We start from the raw sequence: 18,090 nt of genomic DNA on the forward strand, positions 1-18,090 counted from the left end.
TCGTCCCATACACATCACAGGCCAGATGGCCAAGGGCGAGGTCGCATGTCACCCTGAGGTCGCAAGTCACCCTGAGGTGTCTTACTAGTAGAACCACCAGGACGCCTGGCCTGGTGGAGACCTGTGCTCGGAAGAGCACTGCTTCTAGTAATTGTTTTGTATTTGATGCCTGCCCGTGTCTGTCTGTCACACTGTCTGTCACAGTCAGGGGCGTCACACCAAATTCTGGGCCCTGGGTACAAGGATTCACTGCGGCCCCCCCCCCCCCCCCCCCCCATGAATGTTAACTCAGTCGGTGCCATATTTAAAGTGGGGACCTCTTGTATTGCCGGTTCACCAACAAAGGGTTAAAAAAATAGTGTGCACGCTGGTGCACACATTCGTGCACAGATCATGCACTATGCATGTGCATGCTTTTCACAGCTTTCAAACTAAAAAATCCGCTTGGAAATCCGTTCAGGCATTCAGGAGAAGGCTGCCCTTATGTTTTATTCAAATGTAAACAAACATGGCTGCCATGTTTGAAAGATGGGGGTTAAACATGCAATTTCGCGATCGCGATCATGGCTAGTACACTGTTGGAGGTCCAAATTTTTTTTTTTTCAAAATTTTTTTTTTCAATTTATTTTTATTTTTTTATTATTATTTTTAAAAAAAAGACGTCCAGAAGACGTCTGGCAGGGAGGTCCATAGTGAAAAAGACGTTTTTATCATAAAAACGTCTTTTTTGGCAGGGTATGAGTTAACTATTGAAAAATAGCAGATATACAAGCTCACAGCGCGGCACTCGCGAGCTTGTAGATCTGCTATTTTTGAAAAACCGTGAAAATGTGTGCCAAGAAACCTATGTTTCCATGTCAGTGATGCTCAAACTTTTTCATGTGAAGGACCCCCCCCATCTCAAAATATTTAGTTCCAGGGACCCCCCCCCCCCCCCCCAGAAGCAACATTTGAGTTACAAATGTTCACTTAAAAAATACATCATATTCAAATATTTACGCACAGTTTCACGACTTTTCAAAAATAGCAGATCTACAAGCTCGCAGCGCGGCACTCGGTGCCGCGCTGTGAGCTTGTAGATCTGCTATTTTTCAATAGCTAAAGTTACTAGGGCCCCTCCACCACCTTGGGCCCTGGTAACTCAGTCCCACTTTCCTACCCCTTGTGACGCCCCTGTCCACAGTCATCTGAACGGAGCCTACCTGTTGTCGTGGGTGGTCTTGATGCCCACCAGCCTACCTGTTGTCGTGGGTGGTCTTGATGCCCACCAGCCTACCTGTTGTCGTGGGTGGTCTTGATGCCCACCAGCCTACCTGTTGTCGTGGGTGGTCTTGATGCCCACCAGCCTACCTGTTGTCGTGGGTGGTCTTGATGCCCACCAGCCTACCTGTTGTCGTGGGTGGTCTTGATGCCCACCAGCTTGGGCAGGCCGTCGAAGTAGGAGATGTCGCGGGCTGCCAGGGAGCTGCCGGTGACCAGGTGGTTGAGGGCCCCGCAGATGTTGACCACCACCTCCCCACTGGGCTCCTTCTGGGTGCCGTCGCTGGGCAGCTTGGTCAGGAGGACGTTCACCGTGCTCTTAGCTTTATGAGAGAGAGAGAGAGAGAGAGAGACGTTCACCGTGCTCTTAGCTTTATGAGAGAGAGAGAGAGAGACATTCACCATGCTCTTAGCTTTATGAGAGAGAGAGAGAGAGACATTCACCATGCTCTTTGCTTTATGAGAGAGAGAGACATTCACCATGCTCTTAGCTTTATGAGAGAGAGAGAGAGAGAGACATTCACCATGCTCTTAGCTTTATGAGAGAGAGAGAGACATTCACCATGCTCTTAGCTTTATGAGAGAGAGAGAGAGACATTCACCATGCTCTTAGCTTTATGAGAGAGAGAGAGAGAGACATTCACCATGCTCTTAGCTTTATGAGAGAGAGAGAGAGAGACATTCACCATGCTCTTAGCTTTATGAGAGAGAGAGAGACATTCACCATGCTCTTAGCTTTATGAGAGAGAGACATTCACCATGCTCTTAGCTTTGTGAGAGAGAGAGAGAGAGAGACATTCACTGTGCTCTTAGCTTTGTGTGAGAGAGAGAGAGACGTTCACCGTGCTCTTAGCTTTATGAGAGAGAGAGAGACATTCACCATGCTCTTAGCTTTATGAGAGAGAGAGACGTTCACCGTGCTCTTAGCTTTATGAGAGAGAGAGAGACATTCACCATGCTCTTAGCTTTATGAGAGAGAGAGACGTTCACCGTGCTCTTAGCTTTATGAGAGAGAGAGACGTTCACCGTGCTCTTAGCTGGACGGAAGAGAGACAGAGACATTCACCCAGGGGTCCAGTTGTCAGGATTTAAAATTAAGCAAAACACGGAACTGAAAGTTCCTATGATTGGCCGTATGGCCGCTAGCTGCACTGTTCTGGTAGCAGAAGCAACCATAGAGTTATAATAAGAATAGAGAGGACACCAGATATCCCCGCCCGTCCACTTGCATTGAGTTGCTCACCCAGCGCATGAAGCCACATTTCAACCCCTTCTTCCCGGGTTTGAAACGTGACGTAGTGGGGCCCAGGGCTCCAGGCTAACTTTTTCACAGGTAGCACTGGTGCCACCTACATTTTCATTAGGTAGCACCACCAGAAATTAGGTAGCACCATCTTTTTCTTTGTATAGCGTATTAGCGTGGTATTAATACGTAGCCTTATTATGCTGATGACAGTTGTGTTCATTTCCATACCATAAGGTTGCCTTGTTGTAATGATTGACAATGACCCAAACTTGATATTTGCTAAATATTTTAATCTGAACTTTAGGTTTCTCTGCATGAGCAGCAGTAGTTGACAAGTCAGCACTAAGGCTGTGTGATATTAGGAAAGCCTTTGATATTCGATATAATGTTGTTGAATACCCTGATAACAATATGTCTCATGATAAGTAAAAAAAGCTGTAGCCTAGTTTTTATGTATTTTTGCTTTAAGTTAATATTTGCAAACTAAAGACATTAATTCAAGAAATTTACGAATATCTAGGCTAACAAAGGCAATATAGAACTATGACTTTCAAATTGCACAACGTAGACTAAATGCAATAGGCCTGCTTTCATGCAGGATGGAAAAATAAAATTGTCCTCATGGTTTTGGAGTGAGATACTGTGGGAAGTAAGCTGCTTGACCAACAGAAAAAGCATGGTTATACAAAGAAAGGTTAGTATATGTGTGATATCTATCCAAGCTGAGCGAGAGAGAGAGAGAGAATCTGTCTGTGTGTGTGGCTCGACCACCGGACCGACCGACGCTAGAGTGTGTGTACTGTGTGAGTGTGTGTGTGTGTGTATGTGAGTGAAAGAGAGAGAAGGGGAGGGGCGGAGCAAGCAGGCAGTCAGGGACAGGGAGAGAGAGAGACGGAGCGAGAGAGAGAGAGAAGAGTCGTCAGGCGTCAGGCTGGAGCCCTGGTGGGGCCTATGTGATGCGTTTTGCGCCATCGTTTGTGTTCATGGACGCGCTGTCAATACAAAGAAGCCTAGATGCGCGTTCATGTTTCTGGCCCCAACCGTTAAAAAGCTGCAGTACCTCAAACGGCCACCATGTCAATTTGGCTTCAGGCCTCCCCTGGTGTCTGGGGCTTGGAAGCAACAGGATTCCATTCATTTCCCCCCGACTTTTACATTTGATTTTCTTACCTTAATAAACATTGTTATAAATACTTTATGGTTCCTGTCGCTAGTTTAAAGCCTCTTTTCAATCACCATGATATGCGTTTTGTGAAAATATGGTCCCATTTATGTTATAATTGATGTTATAGCAGGGTATGCTGTAGGAGGGGCTTGTGATCATAGGCTTGTGATGATTCTTCTTTGTGTGCATTATTTTCGACAATCTCAAGGCAATGTCCCATGTATCCCTGCGGTATCATGTGACCGTTGGCAGCCAGTAGCATTCTTTGGGTAGTAATGGGTACCATGATAGCGACACCCATACAAGGAAAAAAAAGCTTTATTTTCACTGCATTTTCGGTGCTTGACACCACACTGAACTAAACCATAATCGCGTCAATACTGGAGATGTGGCGTAACGGCATGGATTTCTACACAGAGATGGCAATTCTTTCAACATAAGATGCTGCATTCAAGTTCAGGAGAGTTTGGACAAGGCAATTCTCTTGAATGCTGCCTTCAGGTATGGCATGGAAAGAGGGGGCATTTGCCTTTCTTTCACCATAGTAAAAACTGCATTCATGGACTGGAGAGGATGCTTTTTACAGACGGATAAAAGGGCAGGGACTTTGTTTTACGAGAGATACAGACATTTTGGTGAGTCCAAGTCACATTCCTTATTGTTGTTGTAGCAGCCAAAATGGATGTGGCAATTATCAGATGCTGGTTTTTGTTATGTTGTGGTAATGTGCACACTGGGTTTGTGAGTAGGCCTATACGTTGTCATGGCAACTTGGCTTCTCCAAAAAGCTGTGCCACAGCGGTCTTTAACTCATTCACAGCCAGGCCCGAGTTTCCCGTGTTATTTCAGACTGCCACGGCCAGAGTTTCCCCGTAAAAAAAAAGTCTTTTCAAAAATACCTAAAATGTATTAGCATGATCGCAATCGCGAAATTGCATGTTTAGCCCCATAACAAACACATCCTTCAAAATGGCAGCCATGTTTGTTTACAATTGAAGACTTTGAAGGCTTCTATCTCATGAATGCCTGAACGGATTTCCAAGCGGATTTTTTTGTGGTGGTGCATGATCTAGGCAAAAAAATTGATCCGTGCACTAGAAATTTAGGAACGTGGCAGTGAGGAACTTGGGGGCCATTTTGAAAAGGCAATAGGTTGTCGACTAGTTGACTACCAGTGGGCCCAACTAGTCGACTGGCAAAAAATACTAGTCGTGAAAGCCCTAGTGAGTGTGTGTGTGTGTGTGTGTGTGTGTGTGTGTGTGTGCGTGTGTGTGTGTGTGTGTGTGTGTGTGTGTGTGTGTGTGTGTGTGTGTGTGTGTGTGTGTGTGTGTGTGTGTGTGTGTGTGTGTGTGCATACCCATGTGGTCTTTGTTGCGTGTGTGTCGGGCCAGGTTCCTCAACAGTCCGGTCAGAGGTCGTAGTTCAAGGTCAGAGGTCGAATCCAGCAGGTCCAACAGGACAGGAAGTAACCTCTCCTGGTCCAAGATCACATGACTTATGACCGCCGCCCACTGAAACAAGATCACATGACTTATGACCGCCGCCCACTGAAACAAGATCACATGACTTATGACCGCCGCCCACTGAAACAAGATCACATGACTTATGACCGCCACCCACTGAAACAAGATCACATGACTTATGACCGCCGCCCACTGAAACAAGATCACATGACTTATGACCGCCGCCCACTGAAACAAGATCACATGACTTATAGTCTCGCGTAGCCAGACAACTATTCCACAATCTCCGTATGCTATATCGAGTCTGGAACGGCAGCTCCCGAACGGCGAGTATCAGAAGTAGCCACTGCTGCACTGAACTGTAGTCCCATTGGAAACACTAGAAGCTGGGCGGCCCAGAGTCTAGTCGGCGACCTGGCCAACTCGGAACAATGTAAATAGGGAATGAATGCCCCGCCCTTTAATGCAAACCCCATTATACCTGTTTTCATAGGACCCGTTTTGACCATCTGTCTGCCTGTGTCCATTTATGCCCATATATGGAGTTATCTGTATCTGTCTGTCTGTATGTCGCTGTCCATTTTATGTCCATATATGGAGATCACTGCAGTTATAGTTCTGGGTCCATTTTATGCCCATATATGGAGATATCTGTCTATCTGCGTCCATTTTATGCCCATATATGGAGTATCTGTCTGTGCCTCCAACTGTGTTGCAGACACAGTGCCGGTTCCCCCTTTAATGCAAACCTCATTATACCTGTTGTCATAGGACCCGTTTTGAACATCTGTTTGCCTGTGTCCATTTATGCCCATATATGGAGATATCTGTATCTGTCTGTCTGCGTCCATTTTATGCCCATATATGGAGATCTTTGACCATCTGTTTGCCTCTGTCCATTTATGTCCATATATGGAGATATCTGTATCTGTCTGTCTGCAATCCATTTTATGCCCATATATGGGGGCATTCATTTTATGCCCATATATGGAGAACGCGCGTGCCCGTGGGACGAACGGTTCTCGAGATACGCGGATTACATACATACATACACACTCACAGAGATTTTTTGTTGACTCATGTGGCGTACGTGATGTCAGAGCCTTTTATGAAGTGATGTCACAATGAGTCAGAGCATTCGCCGATTTCCTCCGGAACAGCCTGATGTCAACAATCAACCAAATAAACCAACAATCAAATAAGGAGATTCCGAACGTTTCGCGCCGGTTCGGGAAAACCGCGCGTCGGGTCGGGTCGAGACCCGGCACTGCACTCCATACACTAAAATGCAACACCAGGGAAGACACCCTGGTGAGCTGCTTTCACCCAGGGTGGTCACCAGCAGGACCTCAGAAAGGAGGACCCCCAGGGTGGTCACCAGCAGGACCTCAGAAAGGAGGACCCCCAGGGTGGTCACCAGCAGGACCTCAGAAAGGAGGACCCCCATGTGGCCAGCAGGACCTCAGAAAGGAGGACCCCCACATTGATATTAGTAAGGGGAACATAAGTAAATCGTTACCGAGAAATGTCTTAACCAATGTGTTTCTAAAGGTGTGTAATAATATGTACTAAAAGGTTGAAATTCAACTCCTGGGGGAAACTTCATCCTTTTTTTTCATGTTTGTTTCATTCATTTACTATACAGTAAAAAAATACAAAAAATAAATCTGCTTTAAGTAACATGTGAGGGGTCAAACTAGGGGTTTTTCGTGATGCTGAATCCATTGCAAGCATTTGTTTTGCACAAAAAACATTCCTTGGGCTACAAATGAAAAGTGATGATTCATCACTAAACCATTGTTTTGTGGGTCCAATTTTAGCCCAAGGAATGTTTTTCATGCAAAACAAATGCTTGCAATGGATTCAGCATCATAAAAAAAAACCCTAGTTTGATCCCTCACATGCTACTTAAAGCAGTTTTTTTTCCCCCTGTAGTTAATGGGACACAAACACAAACTAGAAAAATATTGTTCCTTCGAAACAATTGTGGGCTCGCTTCAAGCCGGAAAACAATGGCTATAAAAGTACAAAATGTCAAGATCGCAGGCAGTGCTCTCTTTGACGTTACTGACGTCAAAGATTGGTCCATTTTGTTCGAAAAATGTGTTGTGCAAAAGTTGACCCGCTGGTGGCGCTATAACAGGCCAATGTAAGAAGGGTGGTATCTGTTCCTTGACCTATTGGGAATGTGCTTGCAAGATTTCACACCCATTGCAGGCTGTGTTCATGATTTGAGGTGTTTTTGGCTTTGGCCACTTTATCGCTGCTTGCAGCTATATTCATTATTATTTTTTATTTTTTTGTGTGTGTGCACTTCATAGGCATATTAGATAAAGGTCCTTAGATTGTGTGTAGAATGTTTCATGCAAATTGCAAAAAAAAAAATCCTAATGGGTTTAAGCGTTTCACAAACTGCTCAAAATGATATAGCGCCCCCCTTTGGCCAATTGGGGTAAGATTGGTTTTAGTGATATTTGGACTAACACTCTACATCTTTGCCAAATGCCATGAACATGTTACTTTGCATGTATGATTTAGAGGCAGAAGAATAATTTGCATAAAACTGCAATATTCATTGAATTTATTTAAAAAAGCATGTTTCAATTTTAAAGAAATCCGATCTGACAGATCTTTAGATATCGGTCCAAAGTTCACGTAAAAAAGAGTTTTGTGCACGTGGAGCGAAAATTCCAGAATAAAAGCGGGTTTACGCGTTTTACAAACTGCTCAAAATGGCGGAAAATCGAAGGGCGGAGCTTACTTAACAACGACACAGATGTCTTCCGCTCGAGTCAAAGCACGCGTATAACAAGTTGCATGTCTTCAAACGAAACGAGTCATGACTTATGCCCGTTTGAAGTTTGAATTTTCAAACGCTTCGTATAGCGCCCCCCTTTGGCCGATTGGAATAAAATTGGTTTCAGTGATACTTTGACTAACCCTCCACATCTTTGCCAAATGCCATGAACGTGTACCTTTGCATGTATGATTTAGAGGCCGAAGAATAATTTGCATAAAACCGCAATATTGATTAAATTATAAAAAAATTATATTTCACTTTAAAAAAAATCTGGTTGATCAATCTGACCGTATTGGTCCAAAGTTCATGTGAAAAAAGTTTTGTGCACTTGACGCGAAAATCCCAGGAGGAGATAGATTTTTACTGTTTTTCATATAATTCCGAATTGTGGGAGACCTAAAGGTCAGAGGTCAAAAGTTAGAGGGTAAAAGTTGTTCGGCATGAGGAGACGCATAAGTGTATACAGGTTTCATGGCTGTATGTATAACACAGCATGAGCTATACCTGTTCAAAGTTCGCACTTTCGAAGGCTTCCTACAGCGCCACCATTTGGCCGATTGCTATAAAAAATAATAGCGCACTTCGCCACTGTAAACTGAACACATTGATGTTTTTATTTTCATTTTCTCACTAAGTATGTAGGAGTAGAAAGGAACCGAAGTTCCCGTCTACTGTCTGACTGACTGATAGATAAATAATGACAATATCTAAAGTGTGCTCGCCTTATAGGCGAGCCCACAATAATATTTTTTATGAGGTTTCCCCCGGGAGTTGAATTTCAACCTTTTAGTACATATTATTACACACCTTTAGAAACACATTGGTGAAGACATTTCTTGGTAACGATTTACTTCACAGATTGGTCAAATATCGTATAAAATCCCCTTACTATATGTAGGCCTATTTAGTTGATCCGGTTTTGGAGGTATGGAGGAGCCGTGGAGGCCAGCATCAGTGTTTTGTATTCAACACAACAACAACAACAACAACAACAACAACAACAACAACAACAATAAGAACAGGGCATTCACAAATAGTGATTCTTAGTATTCAAATTATTCGACCTCTAAGTATTTGAATAGTGGAATATTGGACAGGACTGGCCAAACTGTCAAATATTAAGTAAGCAAGAGGCGAACATTGTGAAAATAGCAGATCTACATGCGAGGCGTTGTGAGCATGTAGATCTGCTATTTTCACAATATTTATTTGTGGAACTGAGTCACATTAAATGTAATACCTACAATTCCAAGTGCTTGTCAGGGTGGGGGTCCCCAGTTCAAATATGTTTATTTTGGGGGTCACGGCCTAAAAAGGTTTGAGAACCCCTGGTATAAAGCATTAACAAATTCATCCACCAGGGGCATTGACAACTCATTCTTATGACTTCCTATCTAGCCAAGCTTTATAAACTATATATTCTTTAAAGAGAAAACAATTTAAAAAAAAAAGCGAATATTCGATTTCGGTGAACAACGTCGAATAGTGACTTTGATATTCGAATATTCGAATATTTGGTGAATGCCCTAAGGGTGGGGTTGTAGGGGTTGATCCGGTTATGGAGGTATGGAGGAGCCGTGGAGGCCAGCATCAGTCTTTTGTATTCAACACCAGTAAGACTCCCTAATCGGGAGATAAGCGACCGTAAGGTTTTTAGGCCAAAATGTGTAGCAGCAGTGTCCAAAAATGTGTTTGAAGAAATCGGCCTGATGGTGGCGCTATATGGGACAGATCCATGTTGATGACATGAGTGTAGACATACTGTGTACCGATTTGCGTGATTTTAGGGCAACAATTGTAGGAGCAGTGTCCAAAAATGTGTTTTGCAAGAATCGGCCTCATGGTGGCGCTATAAGAGGGCCACGTGAGAATCGATTGGGTGGAGGATGTGGTTTGGCAGCCAAGGAGTGTGTGTGCAAAGTTTGGCATGAATCGGGGCAACGGTTGCGGAGATAAGAGCAGGGGAACAGTGTGACGTGTGACTGACGGATTGACTGACGGACAGACGGACAGCTGGTCGAGGTTTTGACAGTAACTGCAACCTGACGGTCGCAACAACAACAACAATCAAACCTCGGTTCGAAGTGAAGCGGTGAACTTTCATTCTATGTGTTCTAGAGCTATGAACTCTGTGATCTATACATTCTTCCAATTCTGAATGAATGAATGATTTTATCTGGAGGGCCGCATTGTCATGTGAAGCTTGACCAATCCTCAATTCTGGTCTCATTGGACATTTTTAATCATCCAATCATCAGACCGGGACGGACGTTACACACATATTTTGGATGTACGGGACAGATAAAACCTGTTCATTCTGGACTGGAATGACCATATATGGACATGGGGGACACACATGTACGGGACAGATAAAACCTGTTCATTCTGCACTGAAATGACCATATATGGACATGAGGGGACACACACGGGACACACATGTACGGGACAGATAAAACCTGTTAATTCTGGACTGAACGTGACACACAAAGCCACTCAAAGCCACTCCTTGGAAGCGGCTTTCACCGCTTCAACATCAATCAGAACAGTGTTCTCACCCTGGCGTCTCCGGCCGTGATGTTCTGCAGCGCTCCCACCGCAGCCTCCCTGGAGGCGGGGCTAGGGGCGGAGCTCTGGACCACGCCCTTGTAGAGCGCCACCACCTGGGGGTGCCACAGCCACTCGCCCCCCCGCGGCGGGCGAGAGACCTCCGAGAACACTGACAACTCCTGGTTACGCTGCTGTGGGGGAGAGAGAGAGAGAGAGAGAGAGAGAGAGAGAGAACAATTTACAATGTAGTCATTTTGTCCGACACTATTTATTCAGAGTGACTTACGGTAATCAAGGTAAACAATTACTGTACATAGAACTCAGCTCAGTAAACCATAGGATCGTAGAACGCAGAGAGACAGCGTAGCGTCTCAGTAAACTATAGGATCATAGAACGCAGAGAGACAGCGTAGCGTCTCAGTAAACTATAGGATCATAGAACGCAGAGAGACAGCGTAGCGTCTCAGTAAACTATAGGATCATAGAACGCAGAGAGACAGCGTAGCGTCTCAGTAAACTATAGGATCATAGAACGCAGAGAGACAGCGTAGCGTCTCAGTAAACTATAGGATCGTAGAACGCAGAGAGACAGCGTAGCGTCTCAGTAAACTATAGGATCATAGAACGTCTCAGTAAACTATAGGATCGTAGAACGCAGAGAGACAGCGTAGCGTCTCAGTAAACTATAGGATCATAGAACGTCTCGGTAAACTATAGGATCGTAGAACGCAGAGAGACAGCGTAGCGTCTCAGTAAACTATAGGATCATAGAACGTCTCAGTAAACTATAGGATCGTAGAACGCAGAGAGACAGCGTAGCGTCTCAGTAAACTATAGGATCATAGAACGTCTCAGTAAACTATATGATCATAGAACGCAGAGAGACAGCGCAGCGTCTCAGTAAACTATAGGATCATAGAACGTCTCAGTAAACTATAGGATCGTAGAACGCAGAGAGACAGCGTAGCGTCTCAGTAAACTATAGGATCGTAGAACGCAGAGAGACAGCGTAGCGTCTCAGTAAACTATAGGATCATAGAACGCAGAGAGACAGCGTAGCGTCTCAGTAAACTAGGATCGTAGAACGCAGAGAGACAGCGTAGCGTCTCAGTAAACTATAGGATCATAGAACGTCTCAGTAAACTATAGGATCGTATAACGCAGAGAGACAGCGTAGCGTCTCAGTAAACTATAGGATCGTAGAACGCAGAGAGACAGCGTAGCGTCTCGGTAAACTATAGGATCGTAGAACGCAGAGAGACAGCGTAGCGTCTCAGTAAACTATAGGATCGTAGAACGCAGAGAGACAGCGTAGCGTCTCAGTAAACTATAGGATCGTATAACGCAGAGAGACAGCGTAGCGTCTCAGTAAACTATAGGATCGTAGAATGCAGAGAGACAGCGTAGCGTCTCAGTAAACTATAGGATCATAGAACGCAGAGAGACAGCGTAGCGTCTCAGTAAACTATAGGATCATAGAACGCAGAGAGACAGCGTAGCGTCTCTGTAAACTATAGGATCATAGAACGCAGAGAGACAGCGTGGCGTCTCAGTAAACTATAGGATCATAGAACTCAACTCCACACCACTCCACACCACCCACTTGTGCCAGGTTTTCCACTACAAGGACCTGGGTAGAGTGGTGTGAAAATGGTACTAAACGTGGTACTAAAAAGTATCCAATCTAGAGTAAGTCTGAGCTAGGCCAAACACTTCATAATGACTGATAACTCACTGACTTTTCATTTAGACCACCAGGATATAGTTGTAATACATGATAATAGATTCTATTGTGTTATAACCACTATTATCATCATTGAGGAGCAGAGGGTGTGCATTATGTGTGAAAACAGGTCATATGAGTGCTTATTGTCCTGATGATGAATGGAAGGCTATGAGGACATACATGTAGTGGGGGGGGGGGGCTGGTGGAGGTAAGGCTTCAGTGTGTGTGTGTGTGTGTGTGTGTGTGTGTGTGTGTGTGTGTGCGTGTGTGTGTGTGTGTGTGTGTGTGTGGCGTGTATCAAAACAGCGACGCAGTTCCGCCAGTGGAGACGCCCCTATACTCTATAGGGATGCCCCTCTCAACACAGCACGTGACACTTTTGTGCTGTGCTCAAAATAAACGTGATACTTGTACTGTGAAAGGCCTGGAAGAAAATGATTACTTTGTCATTTTATTTATCTTCTGTGCTGGGTGGTTTTTAATGGGTTGGCATAATTATGGTACAAAAGAGAAATTAGAATTCACAACACACGTTTTGAAAAGATAAAAATATACTGTCTTGTTTTGTTCACTACTAGATAATGCAGACATAACTGTTTATTTACAACAGCCAAAAATGTAATACATTTGTAAAACATGGGCTGTAGGAAACAATTAAGGAAACCATAAAATGTGAATTAAAGCGAACCCGAACTACTGTCATACTCAAGATAACTTATAACGTGTCGGGTCAAGGCAACGGGATTTGGCCAATCAGAGGCAAGCGTCTCCACTGGCCGAACTACGTCGCTGTTTTGATACACGCGCGTGCGTGTGTGTGTGTGTGTGTGTGTGTGTGTGTGTGTGTGTGTGTGTGTGTGTGTGTGTGTGGGGGGGGGGGGGGGGGGTAAGGTGACTCTCCCAGTGTAAGGTGATGCTCCCTGAAGACCAGAGCTCTGAGATACAGTTACTGTCTGTTGTCTTCTTCTATACACTTATATGATCTACAAACCCACAGTTACTGTCTGTTGTCTCTGACCAGCCTTCTATACACTTATATGATCTACAAACCCACAGTTACTGTCTGTTGTCTCTGACCAGCCTTCTATACACTTATATGATCTACAAACCCACAGTTACTGTCTGTTGTCTCTGACCAGCCTTCTATACACTTATATGATCTACAAACCCACAGTTACTGTCTGTTGTCTCTGACCAGCCTTCTATACACTTATATGATCTACAAACCCACAGTTACTGTCTGTTGTCTCTGACCAGCCTTCTATACACTTATATGATCTACAAACCCACAGTTACTGTCTGTTGTCTCTGACCAGCCTTCTATACACTTATATGATCTACAAACCCACAGTTACTGTCTGTTGTCTGACCAGCCTTCTATACACTTATATGATCTACAAACCCACAGTTACTGTCTGTTGTCTGACCAGCCTTCTATACACTTATATGATCTACAAACCCACAGTTACTGTCTGTTGTCTGTGACCAGCCTTCTGGTGCGCTGTGTTCATCTACACCAGGGGTTTTCAAAGTGAGTGACGGGGCACCCTGGGGTGCTGTGACGGCAGTCCAGGGGTGCCGCCAGATCATTTGATAATATTTGGGATTTATATGGACACTTAAAAAACATATTTAGTATCATTTTAAACTTGAAGTACAAAGTTATTTTCAGTCAGTTCTAACCAAAATGGCTGTTATCTCAACGTTTTCCTCGCAACATAATCACTAAAATGTCGTTACTGTCGGGCAGAAACCTCGTATCTCCCAAGTTTCAAATGTGTACGTCTTTTGGTAAAGCAAAGCTCTGCTTCATCATACAAGACTATCGCACAAAACTAGTGAAAACAGCAGATCTACAAGCACACAACGCCTTGAATTGCGAGGCGTTGTGTGCTTGTGTGCTCAGTCTCTGCAGTGATCTGCAGTCTCTCTAAAGACTGGCCAAGTACTGCTCAGTCTCTGCAGTGATCTGCAGTCTCTCTGTCTGCCATGCTTTGTCTATCCTCGAGTGGATTGATATTTTCTTTAGGGATGTCCCGATACCACTTTTTTGCTGAGTACAAGTACGAGCACTTAATTTGAGTACTTGCCGATACCGAATACCGACACTGTAAGTTAAGTTTCTGTACAAGTGTTTAAATAGTGAGTGGCGCTCCAAAATAAAATGATTTAAATAATTATGTTGTCATGCCTAGAGGCCCTAGAGTGAGAGAAGGTGAAAACACTGTTCATTAGTTGAACTAACACACACAAAACTGTGTCTATAGGACTTTTGATATGTTGTTACCAACATATTTATGAAACAAAATGGTATCTGGCGCTGCCGTGAGCAATATGGGACGAGTAGGCCGGTAGGCCGGTATCGGGGCGAGTACCGATACCGCGAGAACCGATACCGCATGCCTAATTTTCTTCATATGCTATTGTTAACTGGTGCTAGAGTATAATCACTGCATTCCATGTTATTTTGGTCATTTTATCATCTAATCAGGCTTTTATGAACACCCTGAACAGTTTTTAATTTGCTTGATTCAATATTTAGATATTTGATGTAAATGTTACCAGGCCCTGCAGGCCCAGGGCCTCTCCCCACACACACCCATTGTAACTTCAAACTCCATTTTAACCATGAGAGATTCATTAAAAACACCCATTATTTTTTTCTGGTGACTCATACTACCTTCCTAATACGTGAGCAGGCTGTTTTTTTTTTTTTTTTTTTCAATAACTTTCAATAACTAATATATAATTATTAAAAATAAATGAAATAAAAGTTATGGAAAAAACGGCCTGCTCACATATAAACCCTTTGTAAGCCACGGGGAGCCCCTTAATGTTAAAATCGTACTATATCGGACTTCCTAGGGGGGGAGGGGCAGCCACGTCGTCTTTTCCCGTACTTTCCCGTATTTACCGAAATAAATGATTTTCATCCGAAAATCGGCGATCGTCTAACCTTCCCTAGTCACCACTCGTGCATCGATAGCTCATGGCTGGGCTGACATGAAGCAGAAGTGATGTCATTTGGCCTTTCCTTTTCCAAGGCATATTCCCCCATTCGGTTACTGTCTGTACCCTGGGGTGCTTCTACAGCAGCCATGCTAGGGGCTATGCTAGCGAAAATTTTCAGTTCTGCTCTTGAGTCACACATGGACTATTTGCGGGGACATTTACGTGAATGGATCGCGCACGCGAAACGCACGGGGAGATCGATGATCGGCCAAAACCCCCATTCTATCCCAACGGAGATCGAGAAAATCACGGTGAGCTAATGACCTGGGGAAAAAAAAAAAAGAAAAAACAACGGCGCTGTCCAAGAAGGAGTGGTGGCGGGCTCATGTTTATAAACATAATATTATGTCTCAGATCACAATACAATAATAGAAATTTCAATAATAGAAGAAACAATAATAATAATAGAAGAAAAGTTACAATGGATGTGTATGTGGAGAGAAGTTACAATGGGTGTGTATGGGGAGAGAAGTTACAATGGGTGTGTATGGGGAGAGAAGTTACAATGGGTGTGTATGGGGAGAGAAGTTACAATGGATGTGTATGTGGAGAGAAGTCATTAAGCTGTTTCCCTGTTGAAAGTGGAATATCCCTTTAAACCACCATTTGAAATCCTCCTCACAAATGTTTGGATCTGACGTTATTGTTGATCCAAATAAAAGTATTCAAATGTGTGTGTGTGTGTGTGTGTGTGTGTGTGTGTGTGTGTGTGTGTGCACCTCCTTCCTCTTCTTGCCGTGCACGGTGAAGCAGCCCGTGATGACGTCTCTCTCCTTGTGGGCGGAGCCTCTGGACGGGCCGTCCAATCGCTGCCTGGACGAGGGAGGAAGTTCAGAGTAGAGCTGATATGATAGGTTCCTCAGTATGCACACTGTGTTCTCTAGGCCCTGGGAGAGAGACATAGAGACACACACAGAGAGAGAGAGAGAGAGAGAGAGAGAGAGAGAGAGAGAGAGAGAGAGAGAGACATAGAGACACACACAGAGAGAGAGAGAGAGAGAGAGAGAGAGAGGGTCTTTTTCAATCTGCCTACTTGTACAGACTCCCGTCCTCCCGAACTTGTAAACGTCATCAGTTTGTGTCCAAGTACCATCCAATCCTCAAGTCTGCATCTGAGCAAGTAGAGACCAAATACCAGGATGTAGACTTGATCCTCCCACTTTACCAAGTTTGCTCTGGACTAGACATGCGCTGACTTTCCACAGCAAATTACCCACAATGCCTTTCCCCATTTCTTCTTCTCTTGCTTCTCCATCAATAAACTGTTCAACAGCACCATCTACACTACAGTATGTGCAAATGTCCACATCTTTTTTTACTGTTGGCTTAAATATTGATGCTTAAAATATACAAGTCTGCTGTATTTAATTTGATTGTATTCAATCAATCAATTTTACAATTATATTGACCCAATATAGGCTACACTTTAATGAACAAATGAATTGGAAAGGCTGTTTCAGTATTTCATATTTCATTTTAGCCACTTGCAGTAAGATTTCCGTGAGAATGGCATAATACGATAATCACCCAGGGCTGTACACACAGTGGGCTATATTAAATTTATAATTAATAATATAGGTTATTCATATGCACATTTCTATACGCTTTTTAAAAACATTATACTGTATAACAGTAGACTCTAGATAGGATGGTTGACATTTGGAAAAAGGAATTAAAGAACAGAGCCAGTGTTGTGTTTTATTTTATTTTTTCTAATATATGTTTATTTGTAAAGTGCACAATGACTGAATGAACACATTTTATCCTCTGTTGGAACAAAATAACAGATCTACTGCTATGAATGCGTCCAACTTGTAGATCTGCCCAGAATATAGACCTATTCACAGAAACAGTGGAATGGCCTGAAGCAAGCTGAGACGGTGACATCATTGAGTATGCTGCTATTCCAATAGCAGAACTACTCTCCTCCCGTCCTCCTGTCCTCGGAAGTCCCTTCTCCCAAGGAGAACTTGCTAGTCTGAACTCCCAAGGAGGGAGGTCAAAGTCACCAAGTATTTGATTTGATAATCGACCAGAGAAAGAGAGAGAGAGAGTTCCTTGACACTTCGGGTGTTGGAATCAATCAATCATTACCTGGTAACCGTGGTAACCATGGTAACCGTGGTAACCGTGGTAACCAGGTAAACAGGCGCTGCTGCGGCCGCTGGTTAGCGAAAACACTACATATCCCATGATGCAACTGGGCCGCCAGCCTCATGGAGCATCTATTCTCCCTAGGCTTCTATTCATTGCTGATGCAAAGAAACGGCTTTATCTGGGAATCTCCTTCCAAGAACGCCCAGAACGCCGAGAGACGCTTTATTTCACGGCGACACTGGGTCGTGAGGATCGGCCGCAGTTAGGATTTCAGATTTTCGTCTGAAAGTAAACAAACTCGGCCGCCATTCTAGACCGTGAATTCCCACACCATGGACTCCATGGTGGCTTCCGGGGCTCTTCAAAATAAAGCATAAGTGAACGGTGGCGCTCTGTAGCCAAATAAATACCAAAATAATGGCATCCCAGAGTGACTGCTGCCCCTTTTCCACTATGAGGTGAAACCAGAACTATCCAGAACCTGAACCAGTGTTGTTTTTGACAGCACATTTTGATTTAGTTTTAGTCTTTTGAATAAAATGTCTTTTACTTTTAGTCATAATTTAGTCACCTGAAAAGTATTAGTTTTAGTCTAATTTTAGTCGACTAAATGTCATAAGATTTTAGGTGACTAAATCTACAGTTGATTTAGTCAACTGAAATGTATTTTGGCAGGCCTTGATGACATGGTAATGGCTGATTTTACACTTGGTTGCGTTATGAAAATAGCCGATCTACAAGCTCACAACACGTGTTTCCATAGCGCACGGCCAG

General features: G+C 43.8%; 1 protein-coding gene across 4 annotated transcripts in view; it reads right to left on the minus strand.

Moving 5' to 3' along the window:
- The window catches only part of LOC308288213 (plakophilin-3-like), a gene marked incomplete at its 5' end in the record, with an annotated part of 63,359 nt that overhangs the window by 22,914 nt on the left and 22,355 nt on the right, over nt 1–18,090 (minus strand). For 2 of the 4 annotated variants that reach the window (XM_080729586.1, XM_080729585.1), the window contains 4 exons: nt 1,388–1,583; nt 5,029–5,182; nt 10,490–10,672; nt 15,939–16,106. In XM_080729586.1, the coding sequence (XP_080585712.1) occupies nt 1,388–1,583; nt 5,029–5,182; nt 10,490–10,672; nt 15,939–16,106 (701 nt within the window). Of the gene's footprint in view, nt 1–1,202; nt 1,584–5,028; nt 5,183–10,489; nt 10,673–15,938; nt 16,107–18,090 lie in introns of all 4 variants that reach the window. The other 2 variants (XR_013962178.1, XM_080729587.1) reach the window with 2 other exon arrangements.

Source organism: Nannobrachium achirus (genome assembly GCF_963921795.1).
Source record: "Nannobrachium achirus genome assembly, chromosome: 7".
Lineage (NCBI taxonomy): Eukaryota > Metazoa > Chordata > Actinopteri > Myctophiformes > Myctophidae > Nannobrachium > Nannobrachium achirus.